General features: G+C 46.5%; 1 protein-coding gene across 1 annotated transcript; it reads left to right on the plus strand.

Moving 5' to 3' along the window:
• Positions 1–3,048: 3,048 nt before the first annotated feature.
• LOC146335305 (F-box only protein 44-like) lies at positions 3,049–9,049 on the plus strand. The gene is made up of 7 exons (XM_084821848.1): positions 3,049–3,219; positions 4,694–4,962; positions 5,753–5,930; positions 6,615–6,710; positions 7,388–7,517; positions 8,220–8,410; positions 8,540–9,049. The coding sequence occupies exons 2-7, from the start codon at positions 4,719–4,721 to the stop codon at positions 8,604–8,606; spliced, it is 906 nt and encodes a 301-aa protein (XP_084677974.1). The 5' UTR covers positions 3,049–3,219; positions 4,694–4,718; the 3' UTR covers positions 8,607–9,049.
• Positions 9,050–13,187: the final 4,138 nt, after the last annotated feature.

Genomic DNA, 13,187 nt, shown 5'->3' on the forward strand with positions numbered 1-13,187 from the left:
GGGGGACTTCTTTCTCCTATGCTCCCCCTTTCTTTTTAACCCCCCACCCCTCCATTTTTGGCACCCAAATCCCGAAATGGGAAGGTTCTGAGAGAGATGGGGAGTATTGCAATTCCTGTGTCAAATGTTACCTTCAAGAATCCTCCCCATTCATATTTTTCCCACTCTTGTCCTGCTGTAATGAATGTCAAGAAACTGATTTGTTAAATGTTGGACATGAAATGGAAAATCTACAAATTATTAATAATGGATATTGGGTTGTATCCAGTGAGTGGTATACAAATGCTGGAAGCCAGTATGCTGCAGTGATTAGGGTGTTGGACTGGGACTCCGGGTTCTATTCCCCACTCAGTCATGTAGCTCACTGGGTGACTTTGGGCCAGTCACGGACTCTCAGCCTCACCTACCTCACAGGGTTGTTGTGAGGATAAAACGGAGACAAGGAGAAGCATGTAAGCCACCTTTGGTTCCTTGCAAGAGGAAAAAAAATGGGATACAAATGTACTAAAATAATAATAATAATAATAAATGAGAGACAATATTAAAATTAGCATTTAAATACCACTTTATCTTTCGAACTGTGGTGCTGGAGAAGACTCTTATGAGTCCCCTGGACTGCAAGGAGGTCAAATCAGTCCATCCTAAAGGAAATCAACCCTGAGTGCTCATTGGAAGGACAGAGACTGAAGCTGAAGCTCAAATATTTTGGCTACCTAATGCGAAGAGAAAACTCTCTGGAAAAGACCCTGATGCTGGGAAAGACTGAAGGCAACAGGAGAAGGGGACGGCAGAGGATGAGATGGCTAGATAGCATCACTGATGCAATGAACATGAACTTTGCAATGAACATGAACCTGAGCACGCTCCGGGAGAGGGTGAAGGACAGGAAGGCCTGGCGTGCTATGGTCCATGGGGTCACGAAGAGTCGGACACGACTGAGTGACTGAACAACAACAACCACTTTATCTGCTAAAAAGCTATCCCAGTGGCGCACAATAATTTAAAACAAAACCTGCAAAACAATAAAAACAAGAGCATTAAGAAGAACCAGCATGGCATAGTGGTTAGGGTGTTGGCCCATGACTGGGGAAACCTGGGTTCAAATCCCCACTCGACCATGAAACTCACTGGGTGACTTTGGGCCAGTCACTAACTCTGAGCCTAACCTACTTCACAGGATTGTTGTGAGAATAAAATGAGGAAGAGGAGGAGGAGGGCCAACATGTAAACCGCCTTGGGTTCCTTGCAAGAGGAAAAAGGGCAGGATGAAAATGTAGGAATTATAATAATAGCAATAACTGAAGCCCCATTCATTTCAACGAGTCTCTTCTAAGTAGGAATAATATTGGAGAATAAACCACCTTGGGTTCCTTGCAAGAGGAAAAGGGCAGGATGAAAATGTAGGAATTATAATAATAGCAATAACTGAAGCCCCATTCATTTCAACGAGTCTCCTCTAAGTAGGAATAATATTGGAGAATAAACCGCCTTGGGTTCCTTGCAAGAGGAAAAGGGCAGGATGAAAATGTAGGAATTATAATAATAGCAATAACTGAAGCCCCATTCATTTCAACGAGTCTCCTCTGAGTAGGAATAATATTGGAGAATAAACCACCTTGGGTTCCTTGCAAGAGGAAAAGGGCAGGATGAAAATGTAGGAATTATAATAATAGCAATAACTGAAGCCCCATTCATTTCAACGAGTCTCCTCTAAGTAGGAATAATATTGGAGAATAAACCGCCTTGGGTTCCTTGCAAGAGGAAAAGGGCAGGATGAAAATGTAGGAATTATAATAATAGCAATAACTGAGGCCCCATTCATTTCAACGAGTCTCCTCTAAGTAGGAATAATATTGGAGAATAAACCGCCTTGGGTTCCTTGCAAGAGGAAAAGGGCAGGATGAAAATGTAGGAATTATAATAATAGCAATAACTGAAGCCCCATTCATTTCAACGAGTCTCCTCTAAGTAGGAATAATATTGGAGAATAAACCGCCTTGGGTTCCTTGCAAGAGGAAAAGGGCAGGATGAAAATGTAGGAATTATAATAATAGCAATAACTGAAGCCCCATTCATTTCAACGAGTCTCCTCGAAGTAGGAATAAAATTGGATAGAGCCCTTTTAAATGATAACAAATGGTAATAATTAATGATGATGATTGATGATGATGATAATGAATACTAATGCTCCCTATCTTTGCACGGGGCTGCAATCCACTCCACCCTTTCTAGGAAATAAAACCATTGAAGGCCGTGAAACGTGCTTCTGAATAAACCAAACAGAAGGAGGAGGATCCGGCTCGGAAGCGTAGATTCTAAAAGCACAGGTTCTAAACTGAACGTATGAAGCTTCACATTGGAGTGGAAGGCGTAAGTGCAGCTATTCCTACGACGCAAACTTCGCGAGTACGAAGGGTTTGACTGCGCTCTGCCTCTCCATCAGTGGAGGCTGGTGACTCCCATTTCAGTGGGGCGGAGTGTCCGCTCTGGGTGTCCATCAGAACCAGTCAGAACTCTACAGGAGCGATCGAAGGTGCTGAACCGATTTTGAGGATAGGGTTCAGCACTTCGGATAGCTCCTTTAGAACTCTGGCTGGTTCTGGCCGCAACCCAGAGTGGATTCACAGCCCCCCCAGATGCCACTGTTCTCCGTAATGTACAAGCCTGCGATCTCCTGCGCCCTGACCGGAGACTGATTTTATGTCGTGTTTTTATTTATTTGAAATATTTCTTGGCCGCCTCTCGGGGCAGAAGCCCTCCCAAGGCGGCTTACAGCACTAAAATACATAAAAACAAACTATTAAAAGTGATAAAAACAACAATAAAAGCCAGCGATAAGAGCAGCAATAATGATAACAGCAGTAACAGCACCAATAGCAGTAATCCCTCCGCAGAAGTCAGGGCCAACTTACGCAGCCCTGGGATACCCTTGGCAGGGGCCGGGGGGGGGGCAGGAGCCACGCGTCACTGTATGCAAATGAGCCTTGCCCGAGACCCCTCTTCTCCGCCCCGCCCAGCAGGGAGGAGCCGCGGGGCCGATCCAGTCCCCCGGAGGGAAGGCTAGGAACCATTTCGCGGATCTCCGCCTCTTGCGATATCATCTCGAATGGGACCGCTTTCGATTCCCTTCCTCCTACCTCCGGTTTGCCTGCGGGGCAGAGAACTGATCGCTCACCCGGCTGGAAGCGCCGGTGGGCTCCTGACCCCTTCCTAGCCCAGGTAAGACCCATGCCGGCGAGGACTGTCTTCTGAGAGGCTCAGTGCGGTTTTGTGGTCAGGATCCAGGGAACGGGATCTAATCGGGGGTCATCCCTGGGTCCGGTTTGCAACAGCAGAAGTGGTGAAAGATGGTGCCTCTGAGCATGTGCGGAGTGCCCCCCTTGTATACATGCTGATATCCTAAGATTTCTAAACAGCTTATGTAAAAAAAAAAAAATACGTATAACGTAAAAACCAGTGTAAAAACGTAATGTAAAATATGGTGTAAAAATATGGTGCCTCAGTCTCACCATGTGCAGAGTGCCCCCTCTCTTTCTCCACACTCACTGCCATCTGTTCATGTCCTTCTGGAATTAGGGGAGAGGAGAATCAACCAGATTTGGAGACTTGAACCCAAACAGGAGTCCTCCCCAGGGGGCATGACAACGAAGGACCTAAAAGTCTCTGACTCAGGATTACCTTTCTTGTCCTGTCCAGCGGTGCCCAGTTACTCCCATAGCCAGGAAAGGGGGCAGTAGGTTCTTTAGAGGGGCTAATAAGTCAGCACAAGACAACATGAACTGAAATCTAGCAATGCTTACATCAGGCATATTGGAGCACAGCACTTGGTGAAAGCCTTCATAGAATCATAGGGTTGGAAGGGGCCTGCAAGGCCATCGAGTCCAACCCCCTGCTCCATGCAGGAAGCCTGATCCCCAGGCAGTCTTCCATCCAAGCACTAACCAGGGCTGACCCTGCTTAGCTTCCAAGATCAGACGAGATCAGGCGCATCCAGCCCTTTGCTCATTTGCCTTACAACAGCCCTGCAAGGTAGCCCAGTGCAAGATGGCTGTCTCCAACCTCCGAATCTCAGAGTCTGCCTACATTGGGGTTTTTTTAATGACTTCTTTACAGCTTGATATCCTAAGATATTGTTAAGGAAATATCCAAGGCAGCTTAGGTTGAACAGTCAGAAATTTATTAAAGCACATCACAGCGTGGGAGAGACAGATGAAAACTGTCTCTCCCCGCAAAAGAAAACAGGATGCATTTATACAGACTGAAAGTTGGAGAACAAAGAAAAACACACTATGCGTGCTCAGAAACCAATTAGTACTCAGCACAGTCTTACCAGCACAGCGGCCTTCTTATCTTTAGGGATGAGTTACTTAGGTGGAAAGGAATTTCTTGCTTATGAGCAAATTATAACTACCTTCTCATGGTCACACACGGACGCACACACACACAATCCCATCAGGCACCTCGCCTGAACCAAACTACTTACAAGCCCTAGTCAGGCCTACTTTCACAATATCTTCGCAATTTACGTAAAAACAAACATATAATACACTGTAAAAACCAATGCAGAAAACAACATAACAGTTGGCTTTCTGGGCTTCTGGATGCAGCTTCTTTGTCAAGGATGCCCTGTCAGGTCATTGTCTGTTGCCCACTGGTGGTAACAATGTGTGTTTCTTCTGGTTCTTCTTTGCAGGCAGCTGAGGACTCTCGGAAGGAAGATGGCAAACATTGGAGATTTACCTGAACACATCCTGCTGGACGTGTTGTCTCTGGTCCCCTCGAAGGACCTGATTTGCAACTGCCGGCTGGTTTGCTCGCAGTGGCGGGACTTGGTAGACTTGCCGCTTCTGTGGAGGCGCAAGTTCCAACGGAAGGGCAGCCACTCTGACTGGAAAGAGTCCATACCCTTCTACATTTTCTGCCACCTGGAAAAGAACTTAATCAGGAACCCTTGTGGTGAAGGTGTGTGACTCTATTTATCTGGGAGGGCAGGAAACCTCAATCTGATGAAATGCTGATTCACACGTGCTTTTCTGAAAGTGCCTGGTATAGCCTTGCGGGGACTAACCCGATTCAGAATGCAGGTTGGTGGCAATTCTCCTCCAACCTGCATGTTCGAATTCTCCCTCACATTAAAAACACACACAAAACACATCCCTGTTTGTAGAAAGGAACCTCCTATGAAAGACTCGGCAAGGCATGTTTTCCCTGACGCGTGGGTATCTGGAGTGCAGGGATTATTTTTGCGTACGTGGAACAGCTTTCAAATACACAGTTCCTTCACCTATGCTCCAAAATGGTGCAGTCCAAGGAGAGCTGCTCGATCTATTTTTAATGACAGCAAAAATGAACATTATATTTCAGTGGAAACTTAAAGGGATTTCCCAAAGTTACAAGAGAATGAATGTGATTAGGGGCGCAATCCTATGCATGTTTAGACAGAAAAAAAAGTCTTACAACTCCCAGCATTCCTGGGAGCTGCGGGACTTTTTTCTGTCTAAACGTGTAGGATTGTGCCCTAAGTGAGGGACTGAACCCATACTTCAAATGTTTTGCAGCTTAAACCGATTTAACGGCAATTGCTAATAACAAGGAAATCTAGGAATTGTTGTTTGGGCAGAGAAGTCTATGGTAGCAACGTCTAGATTCATTTGTACAAATAAGTTTAGTTGTTGTTATTTAAAAGATTCATGCTGTTTCGCTCACCCCCACTCTCCCATTGCTCTCTGTCTTTCCTTCTTTTTTTCCCTAGAGGGCTTGAGCTTCTGGGAAATCAAGTCACCTCCAGAAGGCCAGTGGAAAATTGAGGAAGTTTCGGGAGAAGATTCATTAGAACTCGAAACAACTAATGTCCTTCTGAGAAATATTTACATGAAAGATGAAGATATACCCTATCAGCACATTAAGAAATGCTTTGCTGCATGGAATGGGTGAGGATCGTGGCCACGTTTGTGCTGAAATAGATTTGGAGATGCAGAAGCCGTTTTCCATGTTTTCCTGTGGGAATTCTCATGCAGACCTGAATATTAATAAATCTCCCCATGAAGGCAATAATCAGAAAAGGGGAAGATTGAATTAAGTCCCTCTAATCAGGTGTTCTTAATATAAATCCATGTAGAAACAGACATTTCAAGCCAAAGAAAATGAAAGAAAAGAACTTGGCTACAGTACAAGAGTCCCATCCCTAACCAAGATCTAAATCGATAGTTTTCAGATCCAACAGCCCCAAATTCATCCAGCCCCAAATTCAACCATTATTGGAAGGATGTTTTATTGGAGGGAGCTGATGTCTACAATAAAAACTCTTCCCAATAAAAATGCCTTCTCTGCTCCCATCTTTCTCAGCTGCTTCTGTTGGTCACCTTCTCCAGGTGTTGGTGTCTTCAACCTCTTTTTTCAGCTGCTGGAAATATAGCTTCCCAAATAAGAGTTTAAAGCTTAAGGATGTACGAAGAGCTTTGCTGGATTATGCCAAAGCTTCATCAAATCCACTGTCCTCCTTCCCAGAATGGCCAACCAGATAAGTCCAGGAAGCCCATGAGCAGAGTTGGACAGTGTAGTCCAAATGCCAAAATAATGGTGGTGGTTCCTAATTATTTTAATTTGTGCCTTAGGCTCTGCATCAAGAGTCAGCGCATCACCTTGAAGGATCATGGTTACTGGGATGAGCTGATAGATGAGATCAACCCCAGTATTGTGGTGAAGGACTGGTGAGTGGAGAGCATCCTGTCTTGGCCACAGAGGGCGGGTGTCCATGGGCCAAGCTAAAGTCTGAGAGATAAACAGAGCTACATGAGATCCAAAAGATGGTTGGCAGTCAGTCAGTAGGACAGAGGAGAAGATCTGTTGGACCTGGGCTGCAGGACCTTGGACAGCTCCCAGGTCACCATGTTGCTCCAAAGCTGTCCAACCCAGACAAATCCACCATGTACTTACTTTGGCCTTGAGCTCTCAGCCAGGCCCTGCCTTCTCAGGACAAAAAGTGCCTCCTTAAAGGCTGAATTCGCACAACATTTCTGGGTCTCCTTATTGGCTGCAAGGAGATGCGTGCAAGCTGCCATTGGTCAGAGCTCTTCATGGAGGCAGAGAGGATGTGTCGCTCTCTCTCTGCATCTCTATGGTAAACAACTTGCCTTGTCAGTTTAGAGTGTCAACCAGTTCAAATTTGATACCAGCACTGCTAGTCAGGATGGCACCCGGATCTCTTTATTATTATTTTTTTTAATATTCATGAGCTGCTTCCCTGCCAAAAACTGCCCAGAGTAACAGCGCATGCCAGCACCGAGGTCTTCTCTTTACACCCCAAACTAGGAGCCAACATCGAGTCTCGATGGGCTTGAATCGTGGTCCATGTCTTCTCCTTCTGTCTCCCGCATCTGCTAAATAGGTATTACTACACCCGTTGTTGCCGTTACCGTCTGTGCGTGAAGCTATTGTCGGCAGACCTCGAAGTCCTCCAAGAATATTGTTCTGGAGATGACTACAAATGCAATCTGAAAGATAATGAGTGGCGTGAGGTAAAGTAAACCCTGGCTGAAAGTTTGCCTTAGGCTGGCAGCCCCTGGGATAAATTGTTCTCCTTTACGAAGAAAGGTTACAACATCTCGGACTCCTTCACCTAGAGAAAAGGTGGGTGAGGGCAGACCTGAAAGAGGTGTACGAAATGATGCCTGGTGTGGAGAAAGTGGACAGGGAGACATTTTTCTCCCTCTCTCCTAACACTAGAACCCAGTGGGGGTCATCTCATGAAGTTGAATGGTGGGAGAATCAGGACAGATCAAAGGAAGGACTTCTTCACGCAGCGCCGAATTAAAATATGGAATTTGCTACCACAAGAACTATTGATGGCCACCAACTTGGACGGCTTCAAAAGGGGATTGGACAAATTCATGGAGGATAATGCTATCAATGGCTACTAGTCCTGATGGCTATATGCTACCTCCCATATCAAAGGTAGCATGCCTGTGTACACCAGTTGCTGGGGAACATGGGCGGGAAGGTGCTATTGCACTCATGTCCTAGTTATAGGTTTCTCATTGGGGCATCTGACTGGCCACTGTGCGAACAGAATGCTGGACTAGATAGACCCTTGGTCTGATCCATCAAGGCTGTTCTGATGTTCTTATTCTCTTCTGTTCCTGAGAGGGGCTGCTTTTCCCGCTTCTCATGCTGCAACTTCAGCCCAAACCCATCTTTCTCTCTGTCTCTTTTGTGTGCAGGTTTCATACACTTTTAACAGCTGCCCTCCCGGCGTCCGCCACATTCTCTTCCAACACCAGGGCCAACACATTAACCGAAAGCTATCTGGGGGAAGAATGAGAATGACCAAAAGTAGCATCACCCTTGGCCTATTTTCTTGCTATCAGTTCTTACGCCTTGACACCCGGAGGTCTAACGTCTCCAGCCTACGGTAAATTATTCCTGAGAGGGGCTCATTCCTCTGAACACACCCACATACTCCAACCTCACCTCAAACCATCTCTCTCTCTCTCTCTCTCTCTCTCTCTCTCTCTCTCAATTTTGTCTCCCTCATCTTCAGGTTTCAAACATCCTCTTCCAACACGGGGCCCAAAATTATAACAGAATGCCAACTAGAGGCAGAGTGAGAATGGCGGCATCACCATTGGCCCGTTATCTTTGGACAAATCCTTTTCCTTCTATTTTGGAAATCCAGCCTGCTGAGGCTTTGGTGAATGTACTTGCCATGACAAAAATTACTATGTCTGGTAAAAAAAATAAAAACCCTCTTGGAGCTCCTTCCCACAGTCCCTGTTTCCGATGTTCCCTGCTTCTCTCATGACATCCGTCTGCAGCTGCTGACTATATATGAGCTGTGAACATTTCTGGAAATTTAAACAGGATAAAGCAAAACTGGATCTTTATAGGGGGGGCATTTGGATGATGATGGAAGCTTGAATTGAGACCATTTTGGATAGCAAAGGCTGCTCGGTTTTCTCAGCCTGGCCTGGAGAAACACATAACCTAGCATTCTCTTCTGTATAGGGGTTTTTCTCCTCCTGAGTGAATAAAATAATAATTCAGCCTAGTAATGTGACTCTGGCTGTGATTCTTGCATTGCTTAGCCTTTGGGCTTCACTTTGGGGCAAAACAATCCCATAGTGCTCTCTGCACTCAGTCTGTATTGATACCTGCCTATTTAAATATTTGTGATGAGTGGACTCTGGCCCCTGAAACAGCCTGCCAAAATTAAGCTGTTAAGACGTTTAAGGAACTAACAGATTCTTGGTTGTGTTTCCTGCCAATGACTTTTGCAGTTGCCCATTTTGAGTTTGGGTCTCTTGATGTTGGGGTCCGTTGGGGTCACGTTTCAGGGTCCAAGGGGAGCCAGCTATAAGTCCAGTGTGGTCATTGGAGGGAGATACAGACCCGGGCAGGTTCTTGAGGTCCAGCCAAATGCTGCAATCAAAGAGCAGAAGTGGGTAACATTGTAAAACAGCAGCAGGGAACACGCACCCTTCACACCCCGTTCTGCGAGAGCTGACACGTCCACCTTCCAGATCCTCTTGGAGAGCAAGGCACACAGAGATCCTGGCAGGAGTAAAGACCAAGTGAAATGCATTGTGGTACCTATTCCGGCTCCTGTCTCCCCTTAAAACAATTTTCAAATTTAAAAGAATTTCCAGCAAGGCTGATGTGGCTTTAACTAGAGCGGTGCGCATTTGGCCTCTCAAAATTCTGCACTCTGTTTGTGGAAACAGAAATTGGGGGACAATTTCACCAAATTTCCCCAGTAGGCAGAGAAATTCTCAACTGTTCCTCACAGGTAGGGCTCACCATTGGCAGCAGGAGTTGTAACACAGCTCCTTTCTTTTTTCCTAAAGGTTTTTTGGGGGTGGGGGGTTGCAGTCACTGCAAGTGGCAACAGCAGCAACTGCATTGGCAGCCTGGCTTCCACATTGCATCCACCACAATGCAGGATTACCCGGGATCCCCTTCTCTGCCTCTAACAACTTCATCTGGAACTGGGGCGCTTTTGATTCTCTTCTCCTCCTCCTCTGCTTTGCTTGTGGGCAGAAACTGATCGCTTTCCCGGCTGGAGGCTCCAGGGAGTTCCTGCCCCCTTCCTAGCCCAGGTAAAGCCCAGTCAGGTCTCCTGAGGGTTTTGTGGGCACAATCCATGGAACAGGAGCCAATAGGGCTCAACCCCAGCACCTGTTTGCAACAGTAGAAGTGGTGAAAGATGGTGCCTCTGAGCATGTGCAGGGTGCTCCTTCTCTGACTATCTCGCAATGTTTATTACTTGTCCATAGCACAAAGGCCTTTACAAATATAAGATACAATACAGTTATATATAACATAAGCCCAAAGTGAAAGCATCAAATAATGAAGACCTAAAAGCAAAATCCAGGGGGCTATACAAAAAATAAAAATGGAAAATAAGAAAGTTTTTAAAATGCTAAGATCGTGCCACAGTTAAACAGAATAACCACGCAAATGTTAAAGCAAGTTCATTAAAAACTGACATTGAGAATAAAATCTCTCAACGTCCTGCCATCTGTTCCTAACCTCCTGGAGTTACCAGAGATGAACATAATTCAACCTTGTGGTCTTTTAGACAGAACCTGAACCCAAGAACTAAGGGTGCTGCTGGGCCCATGAGGCCCAACCCCCAAATCTATTTTCCAGAGCCCCGGACCTATTCCACACAGCCCTGATTGTCCACTGGTGCGAATAGGTTTCTTCCTCCGCTTAATTGCCATGCAGGGGGACATGTTTCCAGAGCGAAGGGAAGGGTTAATTCACTCCTTCCTACATGCTGCAAAACCCCTCCATATTCCCCTGCATGGCAATGCAGCTGAGGGAGAAAAAAATAATTGGTTTAGGATGATGTGGGTCAGGGGACAAATCAATTGAAGAATTGAAGGTGATGGGGGCGAGACATGAGTTGGCCGGCTTTGCCTCCTGTGAAATTTAAATCCTAGTAATTATTTCTAAATTTGCACAAATGACATGTGCAGATTTTATGCAGATTTGTGCCATGTGGGTCTGGGCCCCAAATCTTTTCAGTGCCTAGCAACATCCCTGACCAGAACCATCTTCATTTGCCACCGGCACCGTGCACCAATTCAGTTAGGGCTGGCTGTGTTTGGGTCTGCCGGGATCCCGAGCACAGCAGGCTCCCTGGGAACTGAGGGCTGGCAGCAACGTCTGATCCTCTCCAGACATCGTGCGTCGAGAAATCAGCCAGGCAGGAAGAGAGCTTCAGTCCCCCTGGCAGATGTAAACAACTGTTGCACAGCTGGCAGGCCGCCGAAAGTGGGTGGAGCACAGAGGGCGGGAAAAGGGGGGTGAGCAATTGCTCACAATCCACGATCACATAAGGCTCTCCGTACTCAGGTTGCATTAGTTATCCCTACCTACTTTGGTGAACACTTCATAGAATCATAGTTGGAAGGGACCTCAAAGATCATCTAATTCAACCCCCTGTTCAGTGCAGGCTCTGCATTGCAGGGTGTTGCTCCAGCATCCTTGAGAGGTGCCTGTCCAGCCTTGGTTTAAATTCCTCCAGCAAAGAAGAATCTGCCGCCTTCTGTTCCACTGCTGAACAACTCTCTCTGTTCGGAAGTTTCTCCTAATGTTTAGCCAAAATCTGCTTCCCTGCCATTTCCACCCAGTGCTTCTAGTCCTGCCCTCGGGAGCAACAGAGGATGAGTCTGCTCCATCTTCTGCATAGCAGCCTCTCAAATACTTGAAGACCTCTATTATGTCTCCCCTAGAATTTCTCTTCTCCAGTCTAAACATACCTGGATCCTTCAACCATTCCTCATAGGACTTGGTTTCCAGAGACTTCGCCATCCTGGTTGCTCTTCACTGGGCAAACTCCCACTTGTCAGTGTCCTTCTTAAAACGGGGCACCCAGAACTAGGCACAGGACTCCAAATGTGACCTGAATAACACAGCACAGAGCAGAACTATTACTTCACATGATTTGGACACTCTGTTTCTGTTAATGCAGAAGTGGATCTTGGCCCATGAAAGCTTCTGCTGAAATAAAGTGGGTTGATATTTAAGGTTACCAACATACTCGTGATTGAGTTTGCTGCAAAAGACTCATTCAGTTGCCCCTCTGAAGGCTGGGTTTCTTGCTTTCAGGGATCAGGTTTTGAGCTCTGGGCAGAGCTGGACGTCCTTCCAATGGGGCCAGTAGAGATTGGGATGACCCTTAGCACATTCTTGAGGTCCAGTCCAAATGCTGCAGGTAAAAGGCAGAAGGGGCTGAAGCAGATAACAGGCAGTCCTGTTGTAAAAGTCGCAGCTGAAGAGCAGAAGGGCCAGAAGCAAGTACAGTCATCTAGGGTGAGCAGAAGGGTCGAGCAGGCAAGTAACTTAAATGTTGGGAAAGAGAGAGGGAAGAGAAGAGTTTCAGGACAGAGAAAAGGAAGCATTTCTTCACACAACACATAGTTAAACTGGAATTCACTTCTTCAAGATGTAGTGATGGCCACCCATTTGGACAGCTTAAAAAGGGGATTGGACAAATTCCTGGAGGAGAAGGCTATAAATGGCTATTAGTCCTGATGACTAAGTGCTACCTCCGTTATCAGAGGCAGGATGCCTATGTACACCAGTTTCTGGAGAACATGGGCAGTAGGATGCTGTTGCACTTGTGTCCTGCTTGTGGGTTTCCTGTGGGCAGCTGCTTGGCCACTGTGAGAACAGAATGCTGGACTAGATGGGCCCTTGGTCTGATCCAGCAGGGCTCTTCTGATATTCTTATGTTCTAAGAAGGAGCATGCACGCAAAAGCAACTCTCAGCCTTTAACAGATTGCATACGAATCCTGTGAATACAACCTCAGGCATTGCCTGGAACTACAAAATTGTAAGGGAACCCCAAAGGCCATCCAGACCAACCCCTCTTCTTGCCCATTCTGCAAAACAGGCTCTCCCAAATTCTAGGCTCCCTTGGAGACCAAAAAGAGCCTCGTGTGGCGCAGAGTGGTAGGCGGCAGTATTGCAGCTGAAACTCTCCCCACGACCTGAGTTCGATCCCAGCAGAAGCCGGGTCTCAGGTAGCCGGCTCAGGTCGACTCAGCCTTCCATCCTTCCGAGGTCAGTAAAATGAGGACCCAGCTTGCTGGGGAAAAGGTGGTCATGACTGGGGAAGGCAATGGCAAACCACCCTGCTACAGTCTGCCATGAAAACGCCAGTGAAAGCGGCATCCCT

Source organism: Heloderma suspectum, chromosome 15, assembly GCF_057233095.1.
Source record: "Heloderma suspectum isolate Gila_16-S chromosome 15, 16-S_ref, whole genome shotgun sequence".
Lineage (NCBI taxonomy): Eukaryota > Metazoa > Chordata > Lepidosauria > Squamata > Helodermatidae > Heloderma > Heloderma suspectum.

Coding starts and splice junctions, on each gene's coding strand:
- LOC146335305 (XM_084821848.1), top strand. CDS start 4,719: ATGGCAAACATTGGAGATTTACCTGAACACATCCTGCTGGACGTGTTG. Junction 6,711..7,387: donor AGTATTGTGGTGAAGGACTG/GTGAGTGGAGAG, acceptor TCTGCTAAATAG/GTATTACTACACCCGTTGTT. Junction 7,518..8,219: donor AAGATAATGAGTGGCGTGAG/GTAAAGTAAACC, acceptor TTTTGTGTGCAG/GTTTCATACACTTTTAACAG.